Raw genomic sequence first — 23,917 nt, 5'->3', positions numbered from 1 at the left:
CCTGCAAAGCAACTCTCCAGTCTCTCTCTTCATTTAGCTTTTCTCTCAGCATTCGCATTTTGCTTTCATTGACGATACGATGTTCTCGTAACGGTGCTGCTATGTTGTGCATAACCAACTGACACCTTTCCTAAGCTCGCCTATTCGCCAGTATGAACTCCACACTCAGGACCCTGAGCCTTTCACATTGTATGCACATACTGCTAAACGCAGCGCCCGCTTCGTCGACTGTCTCGAATGGCATATGTTCTAGCCAAATTCATAGCACCAAACCAGTGCACATAACCCACTCAGCGGCGGAGTCGTCTTCTGACGCCCTGCATTCAGCATTTACTGTCTTTGTAGGCTACCTTTTTTACTCAGGCCTAACCGCCTACGACACTGTCTGCCAATGCAGTCTGCACGGCCGGCGTAGGGTCTATGAGCACTTCGAAAGTGCATGTGTCAGCTTCCTCGCCTTAGTCGCGAAGCACTTGCGACAGCCGCTCTATGAGCACCCTCTTCCCTGTAGCTTTGTCTAGGCTCCGCTTATCAAATTCGTCGTGCCGATCTATCACACGGAGTTCTGACATGGTATTTATACAGTTGTCCTTCACGCGTTATTGGTCGTGGTGCTCACAGGTGCCATCTTGTACCCACAGCAGGAACTCTCAGTGTGGGCGCAGAGCAAACGTGGAGCAACGCGTGGCCCCTGTTATTGAACGCAGGAAGCGGCTGGCTCTGGCGGCGTGGGGCCGGCCTGTTGGGCCCTTTCAACGCAGCACAGTGGAATACTCACATACCGCCACACGAACTCCACACGGACGAGACGCATGCCGACGAGAGGCACCGCACCTCAGTGCATCACCAGCACACCACCACATCAAAACATAGCACAGTGGCGGCGCACAGAAACAACTAGAGTGACGGTATATGCTACCAAAGGTAGCATATACCGTCGCTCTAAAGGTAGCATATATATACCAAAGGTAGCATATACACTGCACAGCGTCGATAATTTAGGGGCTGGCGTGTTAGGCCTCGTTGTCACTCGATTCACTGAAAATCTGAAAAGGCACCACATCCACGGCGCATTCACGAGCGCGGACACTCCACTATCACATTAAAAGTTTCGCATCACTGTATTATCGCATCAGAAGGCCGGGATAGGGCGGCTAAACGCGGACCTCAATGCGACACGACCAGATACCATCATGGTGGTGAGCTAGAGTTATTATATATAAAAAGCATCTCTATGGCGAGCTAGTCACTGGGAAAAAGTGTCAGAGTATCGCATTTGTTTTCCGCGCGCCAGCGCCTGCCGCGGCCGCCGGTGATTGGGTCACTTGTATCCCGTGACCTTCTGCCGCCATATCCCTTCCAAGCACTTTCAATAAGCACGTCGATGAGTACGTCGAACAGGAAGCGGACGCAACGCGGACGGAGAACGTGCACTTTGTCGCTGGACAGAGCACTGTTTCTGGCGGACACAGGAAGTTACCACAGCATTACGCCTGGCTGCTGCGCTGTCGCATGCAGCACCCAAACGGAGCCCGGAACGACATATTTCTACACCCGCGTGTGCAAGGTAAGTTTGTTCAATAACTTAAGCGCTGTTGGCTGTATAGTTATTGCTTTCAGGCGACCGCTAAACTTTATGTGCCCAGTTAACGCACTTTCTCTGCTTGCAGCTTTTCAAAACGATGAAGTTAGTACGTAGTTTCGAGTGACCTGTTCGGTCCGTACGACCCGCTCTGCTGCGCGCTATTGAAAATCACCCAGTACCTATCCTTTAAGTAAGCTATTCGGTGCGCGCGGCCCGCGTTGCTTTGCGCTACTGTTTCCAGTAAACTGTTCGGTTCGCGCGGCTCGCATTGCTTCGAACTGTGGAAAATCACGTGGCGCCTTCCTTTCAAGTAGGCTTTTCAATTCGCGCGACCATCTCTGCATTGCGCTACTGTTTCCAGTAAACTGATCGGCTCGCGCGGCTCGCATTGCTTCGAACTGTGGAAAATCACGTAGCGCCTACCTTTCAAACAGGCTTTTCAATTCGCGCGGCCATCTCTGCATTGCGCTACTGTTTCCAGTAAACTGTTCGGTGCGCGCGCGGCTCGCATTGCTTCGAACTGTGGAAAATCACGTAGCGCCTACATTTCAAATAGGCTTTTCGATTCGCGCGGCCATCTCTGCATTGCGCTACTGTTTCCAGTAAACTGTACGGTGCGCGCGCGGCTCGCATTGCTTCGAACTGTAGAAGATCACGTAGCGCCTACCTTTCAAGTAGGCTTTTCAATTCGCGCGGCCATCTCTCCATTGCGCTACTGTTTCCAGTAAACTGTTCGGTTCGCGCGGCTCGCATTGCTTCGAACTGCGGAAAATCACGTAGCGCCTACCTTTCAAATAGGCTTTTCAATTCGCGCGGCCATCTCTGCATTGCGCTACTGTTTCCAGTAAACTGTTCGGTTCGCGCGGCTCGCATTGCTTCGAACTATGGAAAATCACGTAGCGCCTACCTTTCAAATAGGCTTTTCAATTCGCGCGGCCATCTCTGCATTGCGCTACTGTTTCCAGTAAACCGTTCGGTGCGCGCGGCTCGCATTGCTTCGAACTGCGGGAAATCACGTAGCGCCTACCTTTCAAATAGGCTTTTCAATTCGCGCGGCCATCTCTGCGTTGCGCTACCGTTTCCAGTAAATAGTTCGGTTCGCGCGGCTCGCATTGCGTCGAACTGTGGAAAATCCCGTAGCGCCTACCTTTCAAATAGGCTTTTCAATTCGCGCGGCCATCTCTGCATTGCGCTACTGTTTCCAGTAAACTGATCGGTGCGCGCGCGGCTCGCATTGCTTCGAACTGTAGAAAATCACGTAGCGCCTACCTTTCAAGTAGGCTTTTCAATTCGCGCGGCCATCTCTCCATTGCGCTACTGTTTCCAGTAAACTGTTCGGTTCGCGCGGCTCGCATTGCTTCGAACTGTGGAAAATCACGTAGCGCCTACCTTTCAAATAGCCTTTTCAATTCGCGCGGCCATCTCTGCGTTGCGCTACTGTTTCCAGTAAACTGTTCGGTGCGCGCGGCTCGCATCGCTTCGAGCTGTGGAAAATCACGTAGCGCCTACCTTTCAAATAGGCTTTTCAATTCGCGCGGCCATCTCAGCATTGCGCTACTGTTTCCAGTAAACTGCTCGGTTCGCGCGGCTCGCATTGCTTTGAACGGTGGAAAATCACGTAGCGCCTACCTTTCAAATAGGCTTTTGAATTCGCGCGGCCATCTCTGCATTGCACTACTGTTTCCAGTAAACTGTTCGGTTCGCGCGGCTCGCATACCTTCGAACTGTGGAAAATCACGTAGCGCCTACCTTTCAAGTAGGCTTTTCAATTCCCGCGGCCATCTCTGCATTGCGCTACTGTTTCCAGTAAACTGTTCGGTTCGCGCGGCTCGCATTGCTTCGAACTGTGGAAAATCACGTAGCGGCTACCTTTCAAGTAGGCTTTTCAATTCCCGCGGCCATCTCTGCATTGCGCTACTGTTTCCAGTAAACTGTTCGGTTCGCGCGGCTCGCATTGCTTCGAACTGTGGAAAATCACGTAGCGGCTACCTTTCAAGTAGGCTTTTCACTTCGCGCGGCCATCTCTGCATTGCGCTACTGTTTCCTGTAAACTGTTCGGTTCGCGCGGCTCGCATTGCTTAATTGTGGAAAATCACGTAGCGCCTACCTTACAAATAGGCTTTTCAATTCGCGCGGCCATTTCTGCATTGCGCTACTGTTTCCAGTAAACTGTTCGGTGCGCGCGCGGCTCGCATTGCTTCGAACTGTGGAAAATCACGTAGCACCTACCTTTCAAATAGGCTTTTCAATTCGCGCGGCCATCTCTGCATTGCGCTACTGTTTCCAGTAAACTGTTCGGTTCGCGCGGCTCGCATTGCTTCGAACTGTGGAAAATCACGTAGCGCCTACCTTACAAATAGGCTTTTCAATTCGCGCGGCCATTTCTGCATTGCGCTACTGTTTCCAGTGAACTGTTCGGTAGCTCGCTTTGCTTCGCGCTATTAAAAATCACGTAGTGGCTACCCTTCAAGTAAAATATTAAGTTCGCGCGGCTCGCTCTGTTTAGAGCTATTGAAAACATCGCAGTACGAGCTTTCCAGCAAGTTGTTCGGCTCGTTCGCTTAGCGCTATCTTAAACAACGCAGTCTCCTGTATGAGTGTCCCCGTTACAATGTGTCAAGAGAAGTGCTCGCGAGATCTTCTGTATAGACCTAGGGCTCATTTAAAACACAGTATTCATAGGAACTGATTCCTTTTACTCTGTGGCTATTTGATGAGCTTGATTGAGATGGCTACGAGATGTAGATGAAACGAAAACACCCGCGCAGCTGTTCAGCTCGCTCTGCTTATATGGGTACTATTTCATTCGGTTTGCGCGGCGCTGTTGAATAACGCAGTACATACCTGCCAAGTAACTTCCAGTGCCTGATTCGCGCAGCTTTCTCTGATTAGTGCTGCTGAAACAACGTACATACATTTGAAGTAAGCGTGTTATGCTGACAGGGGGAGCGAAGTTGTTGAAGGATTTAGTGGATTACTGAATGTTTATCCGTTAGATATCTTCACGGCAGGTATGGCAAGATATGTCAAATATTCGTAACTGAAGTACGGCTTAGATTGCGCATAAAATTCTGATGATTTGCTTTTTTACGTGACGCTAGCATGTCTGCTTGTTCTCATAAAAAAAAAAGGTCGCCACGTTGTGGTGCGCAAGCGACAGCCTTGCAACAGCATAGTTAGCAGGTGGTGAGAAACGGCAACTGAAAAACTATAAACAATGCGCGTGTCTGTACAGACATACTTGGCATAAAAACAAGACGTGAAGAAAAGGCGCGGTTATTTTCATTTCATCCACATCTTGTAGCCATCTCACTCAAGCATCAAATGCTCACCAACGTGCTGTTTTAACTCGATGGCCCATCACGGGTGTGGTTCGAGACGCACTATACTGACATTACAAGCTGGCAGTCTTTGAAAGAAAAGATACGCAATTTTTTCGGTGACAGCGCTTGTCGGCAGCTTGCTGCGCGGAATGAACTGACGACTCATGCACAGACGTCTACCGAGTCATACCTCGCTTACATTCAGGACGTTATCGCTCTTTGCCGCCGGGTTGACGAGCACGTGTCTGAGTCCGAGAAAGTTTCTCGTGTGCTGAAAAGTATTACTGACGATGCTTTTAATCTACTCATTTATACCAACGTTGATACCATCGACACCATCATCAAGAGTGCCGGCTGTTTGAACAAGCCAAGAGCCACCGTATTTCCCATAGATTCACACGGCTGCCCAATACGGCCGCAACTTCATCGTGTGATGCCGTTCGGCCGCCCCCCACCTACGACAACGTCACGCGCATTGTTCATCGTGGGAGTGAAGCTTTCTCTCCTGCACTTTTTCAATCTCCCGCATTCACAACGCCCGCCAGTGACCCATCTCTGCCATCGGTGTCCCTCACTCGGGCTGTAGTCAGGCAGGAGTTTGCAAATCTCGGCCTTCCATCTGACTAGTCCTGATCCTCGGCTTATTCCACAGGTACCACTCGACGATCCTACGCCTCTCCTTTGCCCTTCCGCAATCCTACAGAATGGAGAAACCCCGATGATCAGCCCATCTGCTTCTATCATCAGGCGGGAGTGCTTCTGTCATCAGGAGTGTAGACCGTTGGACCTACACTTCTCACCAGATTTTGCCGACCTCCACCCGCCCTACTCCTTCGAGCCGTTCAGCCTCTGCTTCCCCTACTTACTATTTAGTCGTCTTCGCATTATCTCTTACATCACTCCCATTCGCCGCTTTTCCCGCTCCCCGTCACCTCAACGTCGCCAATGCCGCTCACTGCAGCCTCGCCACTTTTCCGCACCGACCTTCTTTGGACGCTCGCAGCCCGAAAACTAGATCGTGCCGCTTATGGAGGCAAAGCTTCAATGCCATCATCCCCTGCAAATCCACTGTTGACGCTCCCCACTCACCGTAGCCTCGTAGAAGTCGACAATGTTCCTGTAACCGCCTTCATCGATACTGGTGCACACCTATCTATTATGAGCGCCCCATTATGCCACCGCCTGCAGAAGACGACGGATAATCCGTGTTGTCGATGGTGGTGCTGTGCGAGTGATGGGGATGCGCACTGCCCGTGTCAGCATTGCCGGTCGTCACACTGTTGTTCTTTGTGCCGTCCTTGCTCGCGGCCCACATGACTTTGTACTTGACCTTCAGTTTCTTTCGGCCCACTCGGCCTTAAATGATTGTTATTTTCATACACTCTGCCTAGATCTTCCTATTCTATCGGATGCCTATGACACACCCGTCAGCCGCTTAAGCCCCACTGCTATTGTTCGCTTGCCCCATCGAGCTGTCACGTACATCTGTTCGTCATCGACTCCCCCGTTACTGACGGCGACTATTTCATCACTCCGATTACTGATTTACGACTGACGTGTAATGTTACTGTGCCACATACTTTCGCCATAATAGCAGATATCTGTGTGTTCCTCTCGTTCCTGAATTTTGGTCTGACCCCTCAAGTATTGTCCCACAATATGTCGCTTGCCCAGCTCACCGCTAATAACAGACAATGACGTGAAGATCTCGCCATAACTGCTCCTGATGAAGCTGAGGTTTCCCGGTCACCACGTTCTGACGACACCATTTTTCAAACAATGATCGGATCAGACCGTTCGCCTGACCAGACCGACGCGCTCTGCCGGGTTTTGGCATCATACAATGAAATTTCGGACATCCCGGATCGACCCCTGCGCCGGACTAAGATTGTCGCCCACCATATCAACACTGGAGATTCTTTGCCGCTTCACCGTCGGCCTTACCGTCTGTCCGCATCAGAGCGCGAAGTGATTCAGAAAGAAGTGGCCAAAATGCTTGCGAAAAATATTATCGAACCATCTTATAGTCCTTGGGCCTCCGCCGTCGTCTTAGTAAAAAAGACGGCTTCTGGCGATTCTGCATTGATTACCGGCACCTTAACAAAATCATCAAGAAGGACGTGTACCCTCTTCCACGTATTGACGACACCCTCGACTGCCTCCATGGTGCCACCTTCTTTTCATCTCTGGACCTTCGCTTAGGCTACTGTCAAATTGCTGTAGACGACATGGATCGCCTTCGTGACCCTTGACGGCCTTTACCAATTCAAGGTCATGCCTGTCGGTCTCTGCAACGCGCCAGCTACTTTTGAGAGAATGATGGAAACACTGCTTCAAGAATTTAAATGGTCGACGTGTTTATGTTACCTAGAAGATGTGATAACCTTCTCACCCACTTTCACAACACAGCTTGATCGGCTTTCGACCATTCTAGCAATATTCGACGAGCTGGCCTTCAGGTATATTTCTCGAAGTGCCACTTCGCTCTTCGTCAAATTACTGTGCTGGGCCACCTTGTTGACGCTTCCGGTGTCCGACCAGACCCAGCTAAAACACGCTCTGTCAGGAACTTCCCCGTTCCACGCTCTGTTCATAGTGTTCGTAGTGTCGTGGGGCTGTGCTCCTACTTTCACTGTTTCGTGAAAAACTTTGCGCCACTCGCACGTCCACTCACTGACCTTCTCGAAGAAGATGCCCGTTTTCTTGGGCTCCTCGTTAAGTTGCCGCCTTCTCTCGGCTAATCGCCGCTCTAACTACTCCACCTATTGCACATTTTTACCCAGCTGCTCCCACCGAAGTGCGCACGGACGCTAGTGGTAACGGCATCGGCGCAGTTTTGGCCCAAAACTAATGAGGCATTGAGCGTGTTATTGCGTACGCCAGTCGTCTACTTTCGAAATCCGAACGCAACTACTTCGTCCTTGCCCTTATTTGTCTGGGTGGTTTCGAAATTCCGTCATTACTTGTATGGCCGACCTTTACTTCTTGTCACTGACCATCACGCTCTCTGTTGGCTTTCTTCACTGAAGAAGCCTACTGGATGACTAGGTCGTTGGGTGCTGCGACTTCAGGAGTATTCTTACTCAGTTGCCTACAAGTCTGACCGCCTCCATCTGGACGCGGACTGCTTCTCCCTCTACCCTGTTAACGCACCAAATGTATCATACATCGAACCTAGCTCCTGCATCATGTCTGTTTCTCCAGATTGGTGACTAACAACCCTTACGATCGCTCACTGACCGTCTCAAATCTACATTTAATGACGCGTCACTGTGCATGTTCGTCCTCTTCAATGGCACACTTTACCGTCGTAACGTCCCGCCAGGTGAGCTGATTCTTGTCGTACCTAAACATCAGCGTTCCACGGTCCTGCCTGAGCCTCAGGACGAACGAACTGCTGGTCCCCTTGGCGTATCGCGGACGTACGACCGTGTCCGGCGCAGCTTCATTTGGCGCGGTCTCGCGCGGTCTGTCCGACGTTGCGTGGCCTCCTGCGATAAATGCCAACGTCGGAGACGACCCGTCGAACTCCCTGCTGGACTGCTTCAACCTTTCTCTATCCCGACCGAACCATTCTACCGTGTTAATTTAGTCATTTTTGGTCATTTTCCTTAGTTAAAATCCGGCAGCAAGTAGGTCGCCATTGCTATAGATTATGCGACCATGTATGCGATTACTCGAGCGCTTCCCACCAGCGCTGCTACTGACGCTGCCAATTTTTTACTAGACGATGTTATTCTACACCATGGCGTCCCTCGTAAATTGCTCACAGATCGAGGCCGCGTATTCTTGTCCCGTGTAATCGACAATTATTTGCGCTCCTCCTCAACGCTGCACAAGTTCACCACTTCCTACCATCCCCAAACAAATGGCCTCCCCGAGCACCTAAATAGCACCCTCACAGATACGCTCCCAATGCATGATTCATCTGACCACTCTGACTGGGACTTGCGCTGCCTTACGTGACCTTCGCCTACAATTCGTCACGCAATGACAGCGCCGGTCGTTCACCCTTCTATATGATGTTTATCCGGGAACCAAAGTTACCACTGGACACCCTAAGATTGATGGATGGGTGAATGTTGTGAGCGTCCCCCTTGAAACGGGGCGATGGGTTGCGCCACCAAGCTCTTTCTATAATACTGCCTAATCTCCTACCTAGGGTAAAAAAGGAAAGAAATAACGCCCAATGAATTCCCATCACCAAATTTTCTGACCTCCTATTGTAAACTTTGTTTTCGTACGTCTGCGCTTTTTGTGGTTTCCATACATTTGTTCCACCAATCTTCAAGTCGCCTCTTATTAATTTCTACTGCGGACATGCTTGCTTTCCCCCTGCTCAGGCTGAATCTAAGCGCTTCAAGGAATCCAGTGGTGCCCAAACTGACCGCTGGGCAGATATCTTCACATTCTGATAAAACATGCTCCATCGTTTCCTTAGCTTTACCGCAGTAAGCACACGCTTGATCTTTCTTCTTATATCTCGCTTTATAGGTGCATGTTCTAAGGCATCCTGATCTCGCTTCAAAAAGTAATAAGCTTCTCGTTGAGTTATCATAAATTGTTTGTCCTGATTTCGTTTTTTCCTCTTAAGTAGTTACTCATGGCAGGTTTCTTTTCCATTGCCGCCACCCATGAGATTAATTCAGCCTCTCTGACTTTACGCTGGACGTTCTTTGTTGCTGTGTTGCCCACCCCACAGGCCGCATACTTGCTGGTAAGCTTCCTAGTTCTTTTCCTCCACTGTGAATCAATGTTTTTCCTGTACAGATACCTCAACACTCGCCCAGCCCATTTGCTTTCTTCCATATTCCTGTCGCTCTTCATAATCCATTTTACTGTGAGCACCCCTCACTTCAAATCTTGTCCAGCCCATATCACTCAGCACAGCCTTATTTGAAGTCTTCTAGTGAGCGTCCAATGCGAGGCGTCCCAATGACCTTTGCTTGCCACCGAGTCTTCAGTGTACCCCTGATTTCAAGCAAAGAACCGCATTTCCACAAGTAAGTCCTGGAACCATTACACCTTTCCACATACTCCGGATCACCTCGTACCTATTGCATCCCATAGCGCTCTGTGCTTCATTATGGCTGAATTTCTCTTCCCCTTTACTGCTATTATTTTTTCCTGTGTTTCCATTTATCTATTGCCTTCGTTTATCCATATGCCAAGGTATTTACATTTTGTAACCCAAGGTATTTCCTGGCCCTATTTCACCACTCTCTGTTCACTGTTTTCATTGAATACCATAACACCTGATATTCTAACGCAAAATTTCAAACCTAAATTGTTGCCTTCCTGTTCACAGATATTAGCCAGACGTTGCAAATCACTTTGCTTGTTCGCTAGCAACACAATGTAGTCCACATAAAATAAACCTGGAAGCTGCTCCTCTTCTACTGTACCCGCCTGTTTGTATGAAAGATTAAAGCCGATATTACTGCCCGCTTGCGCCCTCTCCATCCTCACCATGTACATCATAAACAGCAGTGGGGATAAATGGCACCCCTGCCTCAGCCCCTTGTTGATATCAACTTTCTCCTCGCTCCTCATCCCTTCCCATTCAACGCAAACGGCATTTTCTAGGTAAATCTCTCTCAAAAGCTGTAGACAATCGTCACCTAAGCCTTCCTCTTCAAGAATATCCCACAAAATGTTGCGGTCTACGTTGCCATAGGCTCCTGTAATGTCTAAAAAGGCGACATATAACGGTCTGTTTCTATTTTTATATTTCAATACACTGAGTAAGAACAAATAAGTTATCATCTAAACGCCTACATATTCTGAAGCCATTCTGAAGTTCTCCCAGAATGCCATTATTTTCTGCCCATGCTTGAAGCTTTAATTTGATTGCCTGCATTGCTAGCCTGTATATTACCGATGTAATGTTCAACAGTCTATACGAGTGAATTCTATCTTTCTCCCCCTTATGTTTATAAATTAAATTCATTCTACTTTGTCGCCAACTGTCTCGTATTCGTCTATCGTTTAAAGTTTTTTTCCACTGCTTTTACCAGCGCTTCCTTGCTTTTTGGTCCTAGTTCATTAATCAGCCTAACGGGAACCTCGTCTAGCCCTGTGGCTGCGCGCTTAAGAATTTTGTCTTCGGCTTTCTTCCAAATGAGATTTGTCACCACCAGCTCCTTTTCCATCTGGGTCTCTTTCATGCTCCTCTTTTCCTCAAGTACAACCTCGTCATTGCCTTGGAAAGATTCGGCTGTTATTTTTCGGATGTAATTTATCCCCTCTTCTTCTTCCAGTCTGCTTTCATCTTCGTCTAGGATATGTTGTTGTATTGTCGTGGATTTCCTGCCTAATAACTTTATTAGAACACGCACCTTAGAACACGGACCTATAAAGCGAGATCTAAGAAGGAAGAAGAAGCATGTGCTTGCTGCGGTAAAGCTAGGGAAACGACGGAGCATATTTTATTAGAATGTGAAGACGTCTACCCAGCGGTCGATTTAGGCACCACTGGCCTCCTTGAAGCCTGTGGTATCCTGTGTTAACTTCTGGTTTCGGTTTTGTGTCTTTACATCAGGGCGCCACTCAGTGCCAAACGCTGTAAGTTGCCTCCGCAGAAATAAACATTCATTCTTTGTCTGGTCCCCGACCGAAGCAGTCCGGCTCTTTCTTGCGGCGCTGCGCGCCTCGGCCGTTACGCCTCATGCCGTAACCCTTTCGTCCGGCCGCCCCGTCGAAGCTACAACAAAGCCCTTGGGTTTAGCGAGAGCAGTGGAAAAGTAAGCATGTTAGCAATAGGGATTAGTAAGAGGTGATTGGAGGACTGATGGAAGAAAAGTAGGGAAACCACAAAAAACGGAGACGTACAAAAGCATGGTTCGCAATAGGGGATCAGAAAATGTGGTTGTGGGAGTTCATAGTGTTCTTATTTATTGTTTAACCTAGGTAGGACATTAGGCAGTATAATAGCAAAAGCTTGGTGGCGCAACCCACCGCCCCGATCCGAAGGGGACGCTCATAACATCCATCCATCCATCCGTAAGTTTTTCTTTTTCAACTTAGCTAGGACATTAGGCAGTATAATAGCAAGAGCTTGGTGGCGCGACCCACCGTTCCGTTCCAAGGGGGACGCTGGTAATATCCATCCATCCATCCATACATCTAAAGTGCCGGCGTGAGATTGTGTGGCAGATAGACGGGTTTTTCCAGGGCTGCATGGAGGCGACGAAAGCATAAGCTTTCTGTGCATGCTTTGAGCTTTCTATTGTTCTTGATTTGCTGTTTTTTTAGCCTTTAAATAAAAATTGGGTAGATTTCTTTGTTGTTTTTTTCTCTTCTTTCGTGTGCGCGAGTGTTGTTCTTGTGTATTTGGTTTTGCAGGATAGTCAGAGCGTCCTTTCGCGCCACGTGCTTGAACACGTGCAATCGTGTGGGACGTTAAGTCTTTGCATTTATAGCCTTTAAATAGTAGCATGGAAACGGCAAGACTAAAAGCTATTAGTGGATTTACTGTGTGTATCGGGAATATTGCTTTGGTAGGAAAGTGAGAGCGTGGACGAATCCCCGCCTGGCTGGGCATTCCTGCACGCTCAGGCAAGCTCCCGTGTCCACGTATCTCAATGCCGTGCCAGCGCACTGCGTCGCGTATGGATGTGCGAGCTATGGCGGGAACAATAACGTCGTTTCCGTTATTTAGTTATTTCCGTCCGAGTAGCGGTACTCGCTAAAACGAGCATCGGGGTTGGTAAAAAACGGCTCGGTTTGGTAACTCAAAGATTTAGATTCGCAGCGAGCACTTGATAACAGGTATGCGTCATGAATTTTGGTCTGTAATGAGTCCTTTGTATGAATATCTGCCCTTCTTGAATTTTAGGCCAGCCTTCAAACTTTTCTAGCCACCCTGACTACGTGCCAACTGTTTTCACATGCACCCGAACTTCCGGTCAGGCGTAGCGGCACGGTCGTTGCACGGATAGAGAGGCCTGGCGCGTCAATGGCAGCGAAGTAGTCCTTCCGCGAGGCCTGTGCGCCGCGGCGTCGGCTCGGAGCGCGCTTTCGTGTGGACGCTCGTAGATCTCAGCGCTCGCTCCGCCGGGCCTAAACCGTGCGCGTGCTTGCGCGCCAGCTAACGCATGCGTTCTTATTGCGAGAGGAAATGAAAACCAAGGGCCGCATTTGCTAACGATTATTTTGAAAATCATATAATACCGTCTCGCACGCCACATTCGATAGCACATAGATTGGCTACTTGATGCGACGAGTTAGATGACATAAATGCAGTATGTTGGAAAATCGGGCGCAAAGTCAGCGATCATTCTATGCTTTCAATCCAAGTGCGAGAAAAGTAAGCAACATGACGCAAAGGCTAGCCGACGGAATGCAGCCAGATTCGACAACTGACGATGCGACAGGTTGTATGTGTTAGCGTCTACTCAAGCCATTCGGTCCAGTTCCTCGCTGACCTTCATTTTAGCTTTGTTTTAATACATAAATGTAACAGTTTGCACAGCACTAAATCTTCATTGTAATGCATATAGTTCAGCTTCTGCAACACCACAGGTAGAGAAAACCAAGAGTGAATCCACAGACGTCAAATCCAATGGTGTGGGCGCAAGTTGCCTGAACGAGAACCACTTGTGGGTCACTGACGCTCAGACTGAGCATAACGTTCTTCACGTAACCCTCTTTTTTAAATGCCCAACCACGATGGGTCTGACGCACGGTCGCAGTTGTTGAGTGCAGGGAGCTTTACACCTGGTCGCTGGCGATCGATCATCGCGAAAAGTCGCAAGTCCATCCCGTGTCCAAAAAAGAAAACAGAATGCAGCCTTCCTCCATCATTTTGACACGACGTAAGGAGACCAAACAAACAACGCAAGCTGAATTTCAAGCCATAAAACTCGATGGCACAGGTAGCAACAAGGCGACGATGGGGAATGTTTTTCACACAAATTCTCTCACACTCAGCGCCCCGAACGCTTCCTCAGGGCTATGCCAGGAAGAGCTCACTTTTTTTGCAAAGTGTCCATTACTTTGCGGCATTTTAAGGATTTAGATTCTGTGCGTATCGGTTTCTGCTAGAAGGCACGTGATCTGAAGGCTTCGCTATTTGCATTAGAAAAAGCCGTGCAACACATTGCAAGAAAGCCGGGAAAGCGTACAGTGTGCCGTCCCCTCAAGGCCGACGAGGGGACGGATGAGAATGGAGAGGGAATCGAATCAATTCGCAGACCATGTTGTGTCGATGCTAGGCTGAAGAAAAACGAGGCTTTCCAGGATGAGCTTGTCAAACAGGTCGAAGAGCTCAACAATGACCTGAATATGGAGCGTGATGCGCAGAAGGTAGTGAAAAAAAGGCTTCAAGCAGCCGAGGAAAAGCTGAACAGGGCCGCCATTGTGAACGAGCATGTTCGTGACAATGGAACGTAGCCCCCCGACGTGACAGGAGAGGGAGTGTCAGCAAAGCAAGTGTAATGCGCAATAACGTGTGGAGGGGGTAGCTGGAAAGAGCGGCACCTACCTCAAGGCGGCCACACAAAAAAGGCAGAAGCGCAGAGGTCAATACCCCTTGTCAAGTCCGAATCACGCGGAAAAGGACAAAGGGAAGCAGGGAGAGGTAGGAGAGAGTGAAATGGTGATTATCGCCGGCGACTCAAGCCTGGCTAGATGCTAAGAAGCGATTGTGGAGAGGGTGAAAGGCCATAAAAGAGTGAAGGTATGGACATTTCCAGGGTGGACACTGGGTTCCCATACAAACTTTTTATAGAAAGTCTATAGACAGTCTATAGACATTTGTCTATGAAGTTTATAGACTCTATATATATTTATTTAGACTAGTCCATAGACAGTCTATAGACTTATGAGGAGGAAGAAGAAGTTTGGTTCGACACAGTCGCACTGCTCTATCACTCCCTAGTGTTTTGAATTTTTTCGACGTTTTGTCAAACAGATTTGTCGAAGACGTCGGACGACTCGCCAAGGTACCTTCCCTACCGGAGGCCGGGGGGGCCTTCGCCTCCCGTCGCTTCGATAGGAGCCTGCAGAAGAGCCCGATCTGGTAGCGGCGAGAGCTCCGTCATGACTACGCCTGACCTGACACCGGGCCAGAGGCCACCGACTGACCCTGAGAGCAACCGTGACTGTAAGCGATACAAGGCTACAGAAACAGACGACGAGTCTACGCTTATTGACGATTGTGACATAGTTGACATCACAGATCTGGACGATGAAGGCTTCAGGCTTGTGCGTCACCGCAAGAAGAGGACCGTCGGAATCCCAGTGATTGTTACGCCTGCCACAGAAGGAGCCGACCTGAAAAAAGTAAATCCCATTGTTCTGTCTACTGAAATTGAAAAAATTCTTGGCGCATCGCCAGTTAGGAGCCGATTTACTGCTCAAGGAGCCCTGCTTCTAGATGTACAGACAGAAGGGCATGTGAATTCCCTTCTCAGCTGCAAGTCAATCTCAGGGACTGCAATCTCAGCACGAGTGCCCAATTCGTACCTGCAAAACACGTGCATTATTAGAGGAGTACCGAAGTGGTACACTGACGAGGAACTGTTGCTATGCCTAAAGCCACAAGGTGTTTACCATGCAAGGAGAGTCACGCGACGCGTTCAGATTTCCGAATCCGATTGGGAGTCCAGGCGAACCAGCTCCGTGGTTCTTACGTTCACTCCAATAAAGACCGCCCAGAGAAGATCAACTTGGGCTTCACAAGACACGAGACCATCGATTACGTTGAGACACCACCTCGGTGCTTCAAGTGTCAGCGCTATGGACATGTGGCCAAGTACTGCCGTGGTAAGCAGCGGTGCAAGACATGTGGAGGACCGCACGATTTCAAAACATGCGCGTGCAGCGAGAACTTTCTATGTGCAAACTGTAGTGGTGGTCATCCAGCTAGTTATAACAAGTGTCCTACGCGGGCAGCGGCAATAAAGCGTAAGAAAACGTTTATCTTGGGGCCAACAAGAAACGATGAGAGAAATACGACAAAGAAAAAGACAAAGTCACAGAGAGTCAGACGAAATCAAATGGAGCTCAAAGAGTGAAATTGATTTTCCAAGCCTGAAGCCTTCTCCAGGAATCCAGAATACAGTGGTGCCATCGCGCAGCGGACCGGCTAAAGCAGTCATCAATTAAAAGAGGCCCCGTAGACGAGAAGACTGCTGAACAACCGGAACAGCGAAGCTATGTGTCTGTACTGCAGCGACCCCAATCGCGTTGCGAAGAAAACACACCACAGGAGGACTGTCAGCAGGTGCTACGTGCTCTCTTCAAGGCCTTACGATCACACATAGAGAAGATGCCGGCGAGCTCGATGAAGGAAATGCTCGAAGTAGTCCTGGCGCTCGAGTCAGTGATTCTAAGCTCCGCCTCTTTTTAAAGCACCTAGCAATATGGATGCGGTCAGGACACAATGTTCACCATCTCGTCCACAGGTGCCACTTATTATGCAATGGAACTGTGCGGGTCTTGCGTGCCATTTACCTGAACTGTCGCTTTTCTTACGCAACATGCCTGTGCCAATATTGACCCTGTCCGAGGCTGGTCTTCCAAGTTCCAGATCAATTGCTGGTTATGTCGCACATGGAAACAAAAGTATTCCGACATTTCCGAACGGAAGCGCCATGCTATATGTGAGACGTGAAATACCACATTACGTTCTACCAGTACAAGACCTTTGCAGCAGTGCTTTGGAAGTCACTGCTGTACAAGTGCGGCTGGGAAACCGAAGCCTCAGCGTGGCCTCCGTGTATGTGAGCTCTCGCCTGAAGGTATCGATGGGAGAAATTATAAGAGACCTCTGCAGCCGCTGCCCAGCTCCGAGGATTATATGTGGGGACCTCAACGCGCACCATACTCTCTGGGGCGACAAGGCGACTGATGCACGTGGAAATCAAATTGTTAGTGCTTTAAACACCGAGGGTCTCTGTGTGGCAAATGACAAACAGCCAACGTTTTTTCGACCACCGGCCTCTTACAGTGTCATTGAGTTGACGTTACACTCAACGGACATCCTCGCATCTTCAACGACTAGTAAAGATAGAATGGCCAGTGATCATTTTCCTGTCTTCGTTAACATTGCTGGATATAGAACCAACGGCCGAAGATCCTGTCCTGTGACGCATTGGGATACGTACAGGGACGGCCTAAGCGAATCATCTGGAGACCTGTTCGCGGACATGCTACGTAGCAAGATATTGGCTGCCGCTGAGCTGAAGCTACCCGATCACTTCCCCGCTCCGGATCTAAAGCTCTTCTTCGTGATTTTGGAGAGGGAAAATACGCTCAGTTCTGCAGCCCATATGGGAGCACGGCGCAGCGTAATGGGGAATGGAGGCGGGGAAAGAAAGATGAGAGGATAGAGGGGGAAAGGGAGAGTTGGTTTCAGGCAGCAGACGTCAGCATCATCCAGGGGCGATGGCCGGCGCTCGGGCAGAGGCCGTGCGAGGCCGGAGTCTATTGGCGATCTAGGAGCCCGTTTGTGTACACATATTCAAGCAGGCTTGCCAGCGCTGGGAGGTGGTAGCGGGCCGGGAAGAGCAGGTGTGTCTCTGAGGTAGCCGGAAGTCCATACCGTCGGTAGGTGGCAGTGACTGGAGCGCGCTCCTGTGCTAGTGCAGGACAGGTGCAGAGTAGGTGCTCGAGGGTCTCGGCGTCACCGCACCTTCTGCAGGCCGGCGAGGCGATGCGTCCCTTGGCATGGAGCCTAGCTGCCGTCCACACGGAGCCCGTGCGCAGACGAAGGAGCGTGGAACGGTCCCGTCGCGAGAGGCCGTTCTCAGGGAGGAGTTTTGGGGCGCGGCTGGTAGCTACCCTGCTATCCGGATGGCTGGATGTGAGCAGCTGTTTGAGTCTCTCCCTGGAGAAGTCCGATGCTGCGACTGCTCTGGTGAGTGGAACGGTCGGGTGGTGGGCGGCCTTAGCAAGGACATCCGCCTCCTCGTTTCCAGCGATTCCTACGTGGGAAGGCAGCCAGTGGAAGGAGATGGCTACCCCCACTGCAGAGAGGGCCGAGATTTTTGCTCTCAGGAGGGTCTCAGTGACTCCGTGTCGATGGTGATCGGAGAGTGCCTGGAGAGCCGGTCGTGAGTCACTTAGCACCGCCACTGGTTTTGTCGGGGGGTCCTCAGCCAGGAGGTCTGCAGCCAGGTGGAGTCCCGCCAGCTCAGCTGCTGTGGAGCTCGCGCGAAAAGGAAGTCGGCACTGCCTGCTCCTGCCCTCAGATGGGATGGCACATGCCGCTGCTGCGGAGCCATTGGAGAGCACGGAGCCATCCGTGTACACGAGCAGCCTGCCGTCCAGCTCTTCCAGGAGTTTGCCAGTAGCTGCCTGTTGTAGTGCTGCTGCTGGCGTCCGGCGCTTTGATGCTCCATTCAGGGATAGGTGCACCTCTGGAGGCTTCTCGTGTGGCGGAGGTGTGACCATGGGCACTGGTCGCTGTACAATCAGCTCCTCGTAGAGCTGACAGAGGCCCCCCATGCGAGATAGTGGCTGGCTCCGCAGTCGGCAGAGCAGAGCCCCACCATCTGGAGCACGATGCAGACGGTCAATGTGCCCAAGGGCACGTTGGAGCATGTGCAGCGACAGTGGCCATTCGCCAGCCTCAGCCAGTGTGGCAGCAATTCGAGAGTGCTTGGGGAGCCCGAGGATGCTCCTAACTGCACTCCTGTGCAGTCTCTCGAGTTGTTGCTTCCTGGCTGGAGATAGTAGAACCAGCGGCAGGGCACATAGCAGGATGGATGTGGCCGCCGCTTGGTTCATCCGCAGCGCCCACTTGACGGTGCAGCCCCGACCACACTGCTGCATCCTGCTCACTGCCCCCTGGACTCTTTGGACTTTGGGATCTAAAGCTAAAGCTCAAAAATCTATGCGCTGCCCGTAGAAGAGCGGAACGGAGGCTGATGAGGACGAAGGGCGACCCACCAATGAAGACTATATATAACAGGATTAACGCAGTTATTCGACGTTATACAAGGAAACCACGGAGCAAGAAATATTTAGGAGTGGAAACTCCGCTGTTTGCGGCGACCAGAAAAGGTCACAAGCCCACGGATATATTTTCATGCTGGCGGCACCTGGCGGCATGGGAAGAAATTACCGCCGTTTCGGTTGCCAGGGCAACCGGTCGAGCGTGTTGCTCCCGTTCGGCCGCGCGCGCCTGACTTCTACTGAGGGCACTCTCGCGCGCTTCTTTACCGCTTGTAGCCCGAAGAGCAACTGCTGCTACGCTTCAGCCATTTGAGCACAGTAAAAAATAAAACGCGTTTTCCATGACCGCTATAAGATGATACGTAGCTTCTGGTTGTAGCCAGGGCTATCTTGCTCCGTGGCGGGCGGTTTTCGGCTTTTTGCGCTTGCTAAACTGATGGCTATCTCGTTCCTAATCGCTCAAAGGGCGACCGCTTGTTTCTCGCTCTAGTGCTCACAGGGGTGCGCGTAGGAAGGATGCCGCCGTGCATGTGTTTCCGTTCCTTTTCTTTTTTTTAAGACTCGCGAAAACTAGTTGCCCTAGCTGCTTGGCGATAAGAGGAAGATTAGCGGATGTTTGCCACATGTGTTGCTTTTTTTGATGGGCACACAACAAAACAGTTTTCTTGAGTGCGCGCACCTACGCAGTTCGATTACGGCGTGCCCGCTGAAGCAAACACCCGCGTCGTCTGCTTTGAGCGCGCGCCGCCGGAGTGAGCGCCGGAGCTTTTTTTTTTTTTTTTTTTTTTGCCGCCGAGCCGCCTGCCGGGCGCTGCTTTTTTTTTTCCGCTGCGGCTTCTGCGACGCGCCGCATGGTGCCGCCACTGCATAGGGTAGCGTCGGCGCATGCAACAATTGTGACTTTATCTGGTCGCCCGCGCTCGCTCGCGCTGACGGGAGTTTCACCTCCTATATGTCTTACTCCGTGAAGGAAACTAAGAAGAGATCAATGGGCATCTTTTTGTGCAAGCCTATCGGTCTTCACGCCAGTTCCAAGGATATGGTGGGTCGTTAATAACCTTGCTGGAAACTTTCGACCAAACAAGCCATTTGAAGCCCTAGCATTGAAGTTAGGACACTCGCTTGTCTTGCGAATGCCTTCGCTGAAATATACTCTTCCGGCAGGTCAGCCGGCACAACCAACCCGCCTCCGCCGCTATCGTCGTCTCTAATGGATGCTCCTTTCACACTCAGAGAGCTGGAACTAGCTATGAGCAGCCTCCGACGTCGCTGTGCGGTGGGACCTGACCTTATCAGTAATCAGATGCTGACTAACCTACCGGTTGAGAGACGGCGTGATTTGCTGGCATTTTTTAACCAAGTCTGGGCCAGTGGGACTATACCACATTTATGGAAGGTAGCATGGGTGGTACCGGTTCTGAAGCCTGGAAAGAATCCTGCAGCTCTGGACTCGTACAGACCGGTATCACTGACCTCGTGTGCAGCGAAGCTAATGGAGAAGATGGCGTGCACAAGACTCGCTTGGTATGTCGAGCAGGGTCGAAAACTACCATCGTGCATGACTGGGTTTCGGCAGCGTCTAAGCGCTCAAGACAATGTGCTGGACCTGCTAAGCCACATAGAACATTACAGTGCGGATGGCCTGTCGACATTTGCTGTTTTCATGGATGTTTCTAAGGCTTACGACTACGTGTCTCAAGGAGCCATCATCAGCCAGTTACAAGATATAGGCGTCACGGGTCATCTCTTGCACTTCATACATACGTTCCTCAATGATCGTCGCATCAGAGTTCGTCTTGGCGACACTTTGAGCGATGAAATACGTATATTTCGCGGTGTGCCACAAGGGAGTGTTTTATCTCCCTTATTATTTAACATTACCATAAGTAGCCTCCCAAGAGTACTAAACCATCGAACACCAGTGAAGATATCTATATATGCCGATGATATCTGCATATGGGTCTCCGGCTACCAGCATCGCCGCCTCGCACGAATAGCCCAAGGAGCAGTAAAAGCCATTCAGGGCCACTTGGCAACGATTGGATTATCACTATCAGCAGAGAAATCATCATTCGTACTATTTCCTGGAGTGAAAAGAAAATCTACACGGTTGACGCTGAATTTGGACGGACACCAGATTCGACAAGTCACCAACGTCCGATTTCTGGGCGTTACCTTAGACCACAGGCTACACTGGCGCCGCGGTGTTGACCACGTTGTGGCGTCATCGTCACCCAGGCTACATGTGCTCAAGCGAGTCGCTGGCATACACTGGGGCAACCACCCGACGTCGATGCTACAGCTACATGCAGCGTTGGTTACGAGTCGAATCCTGTATCAGCTACCTCTGATGTCACCCTCAGACAGCCAATACGAGCGCTTAGAAGCCATCCACAGAAAAGATATCCGGCTTTGTCTTGGAGTCCCTCAGCCAGCGTCAAACAAGAAAGTGCTCTACGAAGCTGCGTCACGCCCTCTACGACTTCAGGCTTCCCAGGCTCTGATGATCCAGCTACTACGATTGAGTGAGTCTACGCCCGGTAGAGCCCTCTTACGACTAATAGGTAACAGGCCGCGCTCACATTTTTATGCAGCATTGAACACGCTTCGCGTATTAGGATTGCGCTGCTCGAGACAGAGAGAAAGGATAGAACCACCCTGGACATTCGAGGACATCACATTCAACTTAAGTGTACCACGATTGCAATCAAAGAGCTGCATTCCATCTGCAGAAGCCAAGTCATTAGTCCTGGAACACCTGAGCACGACTTAACCGAATCACCTACAAGTATACAAAGATGGCTCTGTCAAAGACGACGAAGACCGCTGTGCAGCTGCATTCTACATTCCCTCTCTAAGATATACGTGGTCTGGCCGTCTGGACTGTATAGCCTCGTCGACAGTTGTGGAAGGCGTAGCAATAGCTTCTGCTCTGCGCAAACTAAAGACTTTGCCTCCGCAGAATGTGGTTGTCCTTACGGACTCAAAGGCCGCATTACAACAAGTATACCATGGTTTGTCATCCCTCAAGTTCCCACGCAAATCACTAGCCATCGTGAAAGAACTCAACAACAAAGGCTTCACAGTAAAGTTTCAGTGGATTCCCTCCCACATTGGTATCTCAGGAAACGAAAAAGCTGATGCCCTTGCATACGCAGCGCTCTATCATCCTCCCAAAATCAAGGCTCCAAAGAGTAATCAAGTGCAAAAATCTGACATTCGAAATCACTTTGCGTTGCTTTGGGTTCCACCGCATATGCCCTGCGTAACCAAGAGATTGCACCGAGAGGAAGCCACACTTCTATATCGAATAAGGACAGGATCTGCTAATACACCGGCCTGGTTATTTAAAACGGGGCGAATCAATTCTCCGAACTGTACGGCATGCAACGAGACAGGAGACATTGAGCACTTTTTGTGGTCCTGCCAGCAATTCCAAGATGAAAGAGGCACTCTCCTGAAGAATCTGCAAAACAAGGACCTTCCGCATGCGCGCCTGCAACACCTTATATTTCCCGAGGGATCAGTTATAGCGCGCAAAGAAACTTCACGTCTCCTCATCGATTTCTTAAGAGAGACTGGTTTGATGGACATATGGTGAAACTCTTCAGCGGTATTGTGCGAGACGCTCAGGCGGAGCAATTGCCGGCCTTGTTCGCCAGGCTAAACCCGCCTGTTGCTACAATTCACCACCACCACCACCACCATCTATAGACTTATGGCCATACACTTTTTATACACTAGTCAATAAAAAGTCTGAGTCTATAGACTTTCTATAGACTGTCTATAGACTTATGGCCATACACTTTTTATGGACTAGTCTATAAAAAGTCTGACTCTATAGACTGTCTATATACTGTCTATAGACAAGTGTATAGGCTTATAGTTGTACTTTTGTAGACTAATGTCTATAGAATGTCTATAGACTATCTATTTACTATTCCTATAGACCAGTCTATAGACAGTCTATAGACTTATGGCCATACACTTTTATCATCATCATCAGCCTGGTTATGCCCACTGCAGGGCAAAGGCCTCTCCCATACTTCTCCAACTACCCCGGTCATGTACTAATTGCGGCCATGTTGTCCCTGCAAACTTCTTAATCTCATCCGCCCACCTAACTTTCTGCCGCCCTCTGCTACGCTTTCCTTCCCTTGGAATCCATTCCGTAACTCTTAATGACCATCGGTTATCTTCCCTCCTCATTACGTGTCCTGCCCATGCCCATTTCTTTTTCTTGATTTCAATTAAGATATTAACTCGCGTTTGTTCCCTCACCCAATCTGCTCTTTTCTTATCCCTTAGCGTTACACCTATCATTCTTCTTTCCATAGCTCGTTGCGTCGTCCTCAATTTAAGTAGAACCCTTTTCGTAAGCCTCCAGGTTTCTGCCCCGTACGTGAGTACTGGTAAGACACAGCTGTTATAAACTTTTCTCTTGAGGGATAATGGCAACCTGCTGTTCATGATCTGAGAATGCCTGCCAAACGCACCCTAGCCCATTCTTATTCTTCTGATTATTTCAGTCTCATGATCCGGATCCGCAGTCACTACCTGTCCTAAGTAGATGTATTCCCTTACCACTTCCAGTGCCTCACTACCTATTGTAAACTGCTGTTCCCTTCCGAGACTGTTAAACATTACTTTAGTTTTCTGCAGATTAATTGTTAGACCCACCCTTCGGCTTTGCCTCTCCAGGTCAGTGAGCATGCATTGCAGTTGGTCCACTGAGTTACTAAGCAAGGCAATATCATCAGCGAATCGCAAGTTACTAAGGTATTCTCCATTAACTCTTATCCCCAATTCTTACCAATCCAGGTCTCTGAATACCTCCTATAAACACGCTGTGAATAGCATCGGAGAGATCGTATCTCCCTGCCTGACGCCTTTCTTTATTGGGATTTTGTTGGTTTCTTTATGGAGGACTACGGTGGCTGTGGAGCCGCTATAGATATCTTTCAGTATTTTTACATACGGCTCGTCTACGCCCTGATTCCGCAATGCCTCCATGACTGCTGAGGTTTCGACTGAATCAAACGCTTTCTCGTAATCAATGAAAGCTATATCTTGGTTATATTCCGCACATTGTTCTATCACCTGATTG

The 23,917-nt window shown here is 49.8% G+C and overlaps 1 protein-coding gene across 1 annotated transcript in view; it reads right to left on the bottom strand.

Annotated features, from left to right (window-relative positions):
* Window positions 1-18,687, bottom strand: part of LOC126523978 (decapping and exoribonuclease protein-like) — a 203,099-nt gene extending 184,412 nt beyond the window's left edge. Inside the window, exons 1-2 of the mRNA XM_055066976.2 lie at window positions 18,233-18,687; window positions 8,255-8,464 (exon numbers count right to left, since the gene is read on the bottom strand). Of these exons, the coding sequence (XP_054922951.1) occupies window positions 8,255-8,464; window positions 18,233-18,687 (665 nt within the window). The remainder of the gene's footprint in view (window positions 1-8,254; window positions 8,465-18,232) is intronic.
* Window positions 18,688-23,917: the final 5,230 nt, after the last annotated feature.

Source organism: Dermacentor andersoni, chromosome 6 (assembly GCF_023375885.2).
Source record: "Dermacentor andersoni chromosome 6, qqDerAnde1_hic_scaffold, whole genome shotgun sequence".
NCBI classification, from domain to species: domain Eukaryota; kingdom Metazoa; phylum Arthropoda; class Arachnida; order Ixodida; family Ixodidae; genus Dermacentor; species Dermacentor andersoni.
Note: the sequence above shows the minus strand (reverse complement) of the source record. Positions and strands in the feature narration are given on the sequence as shown.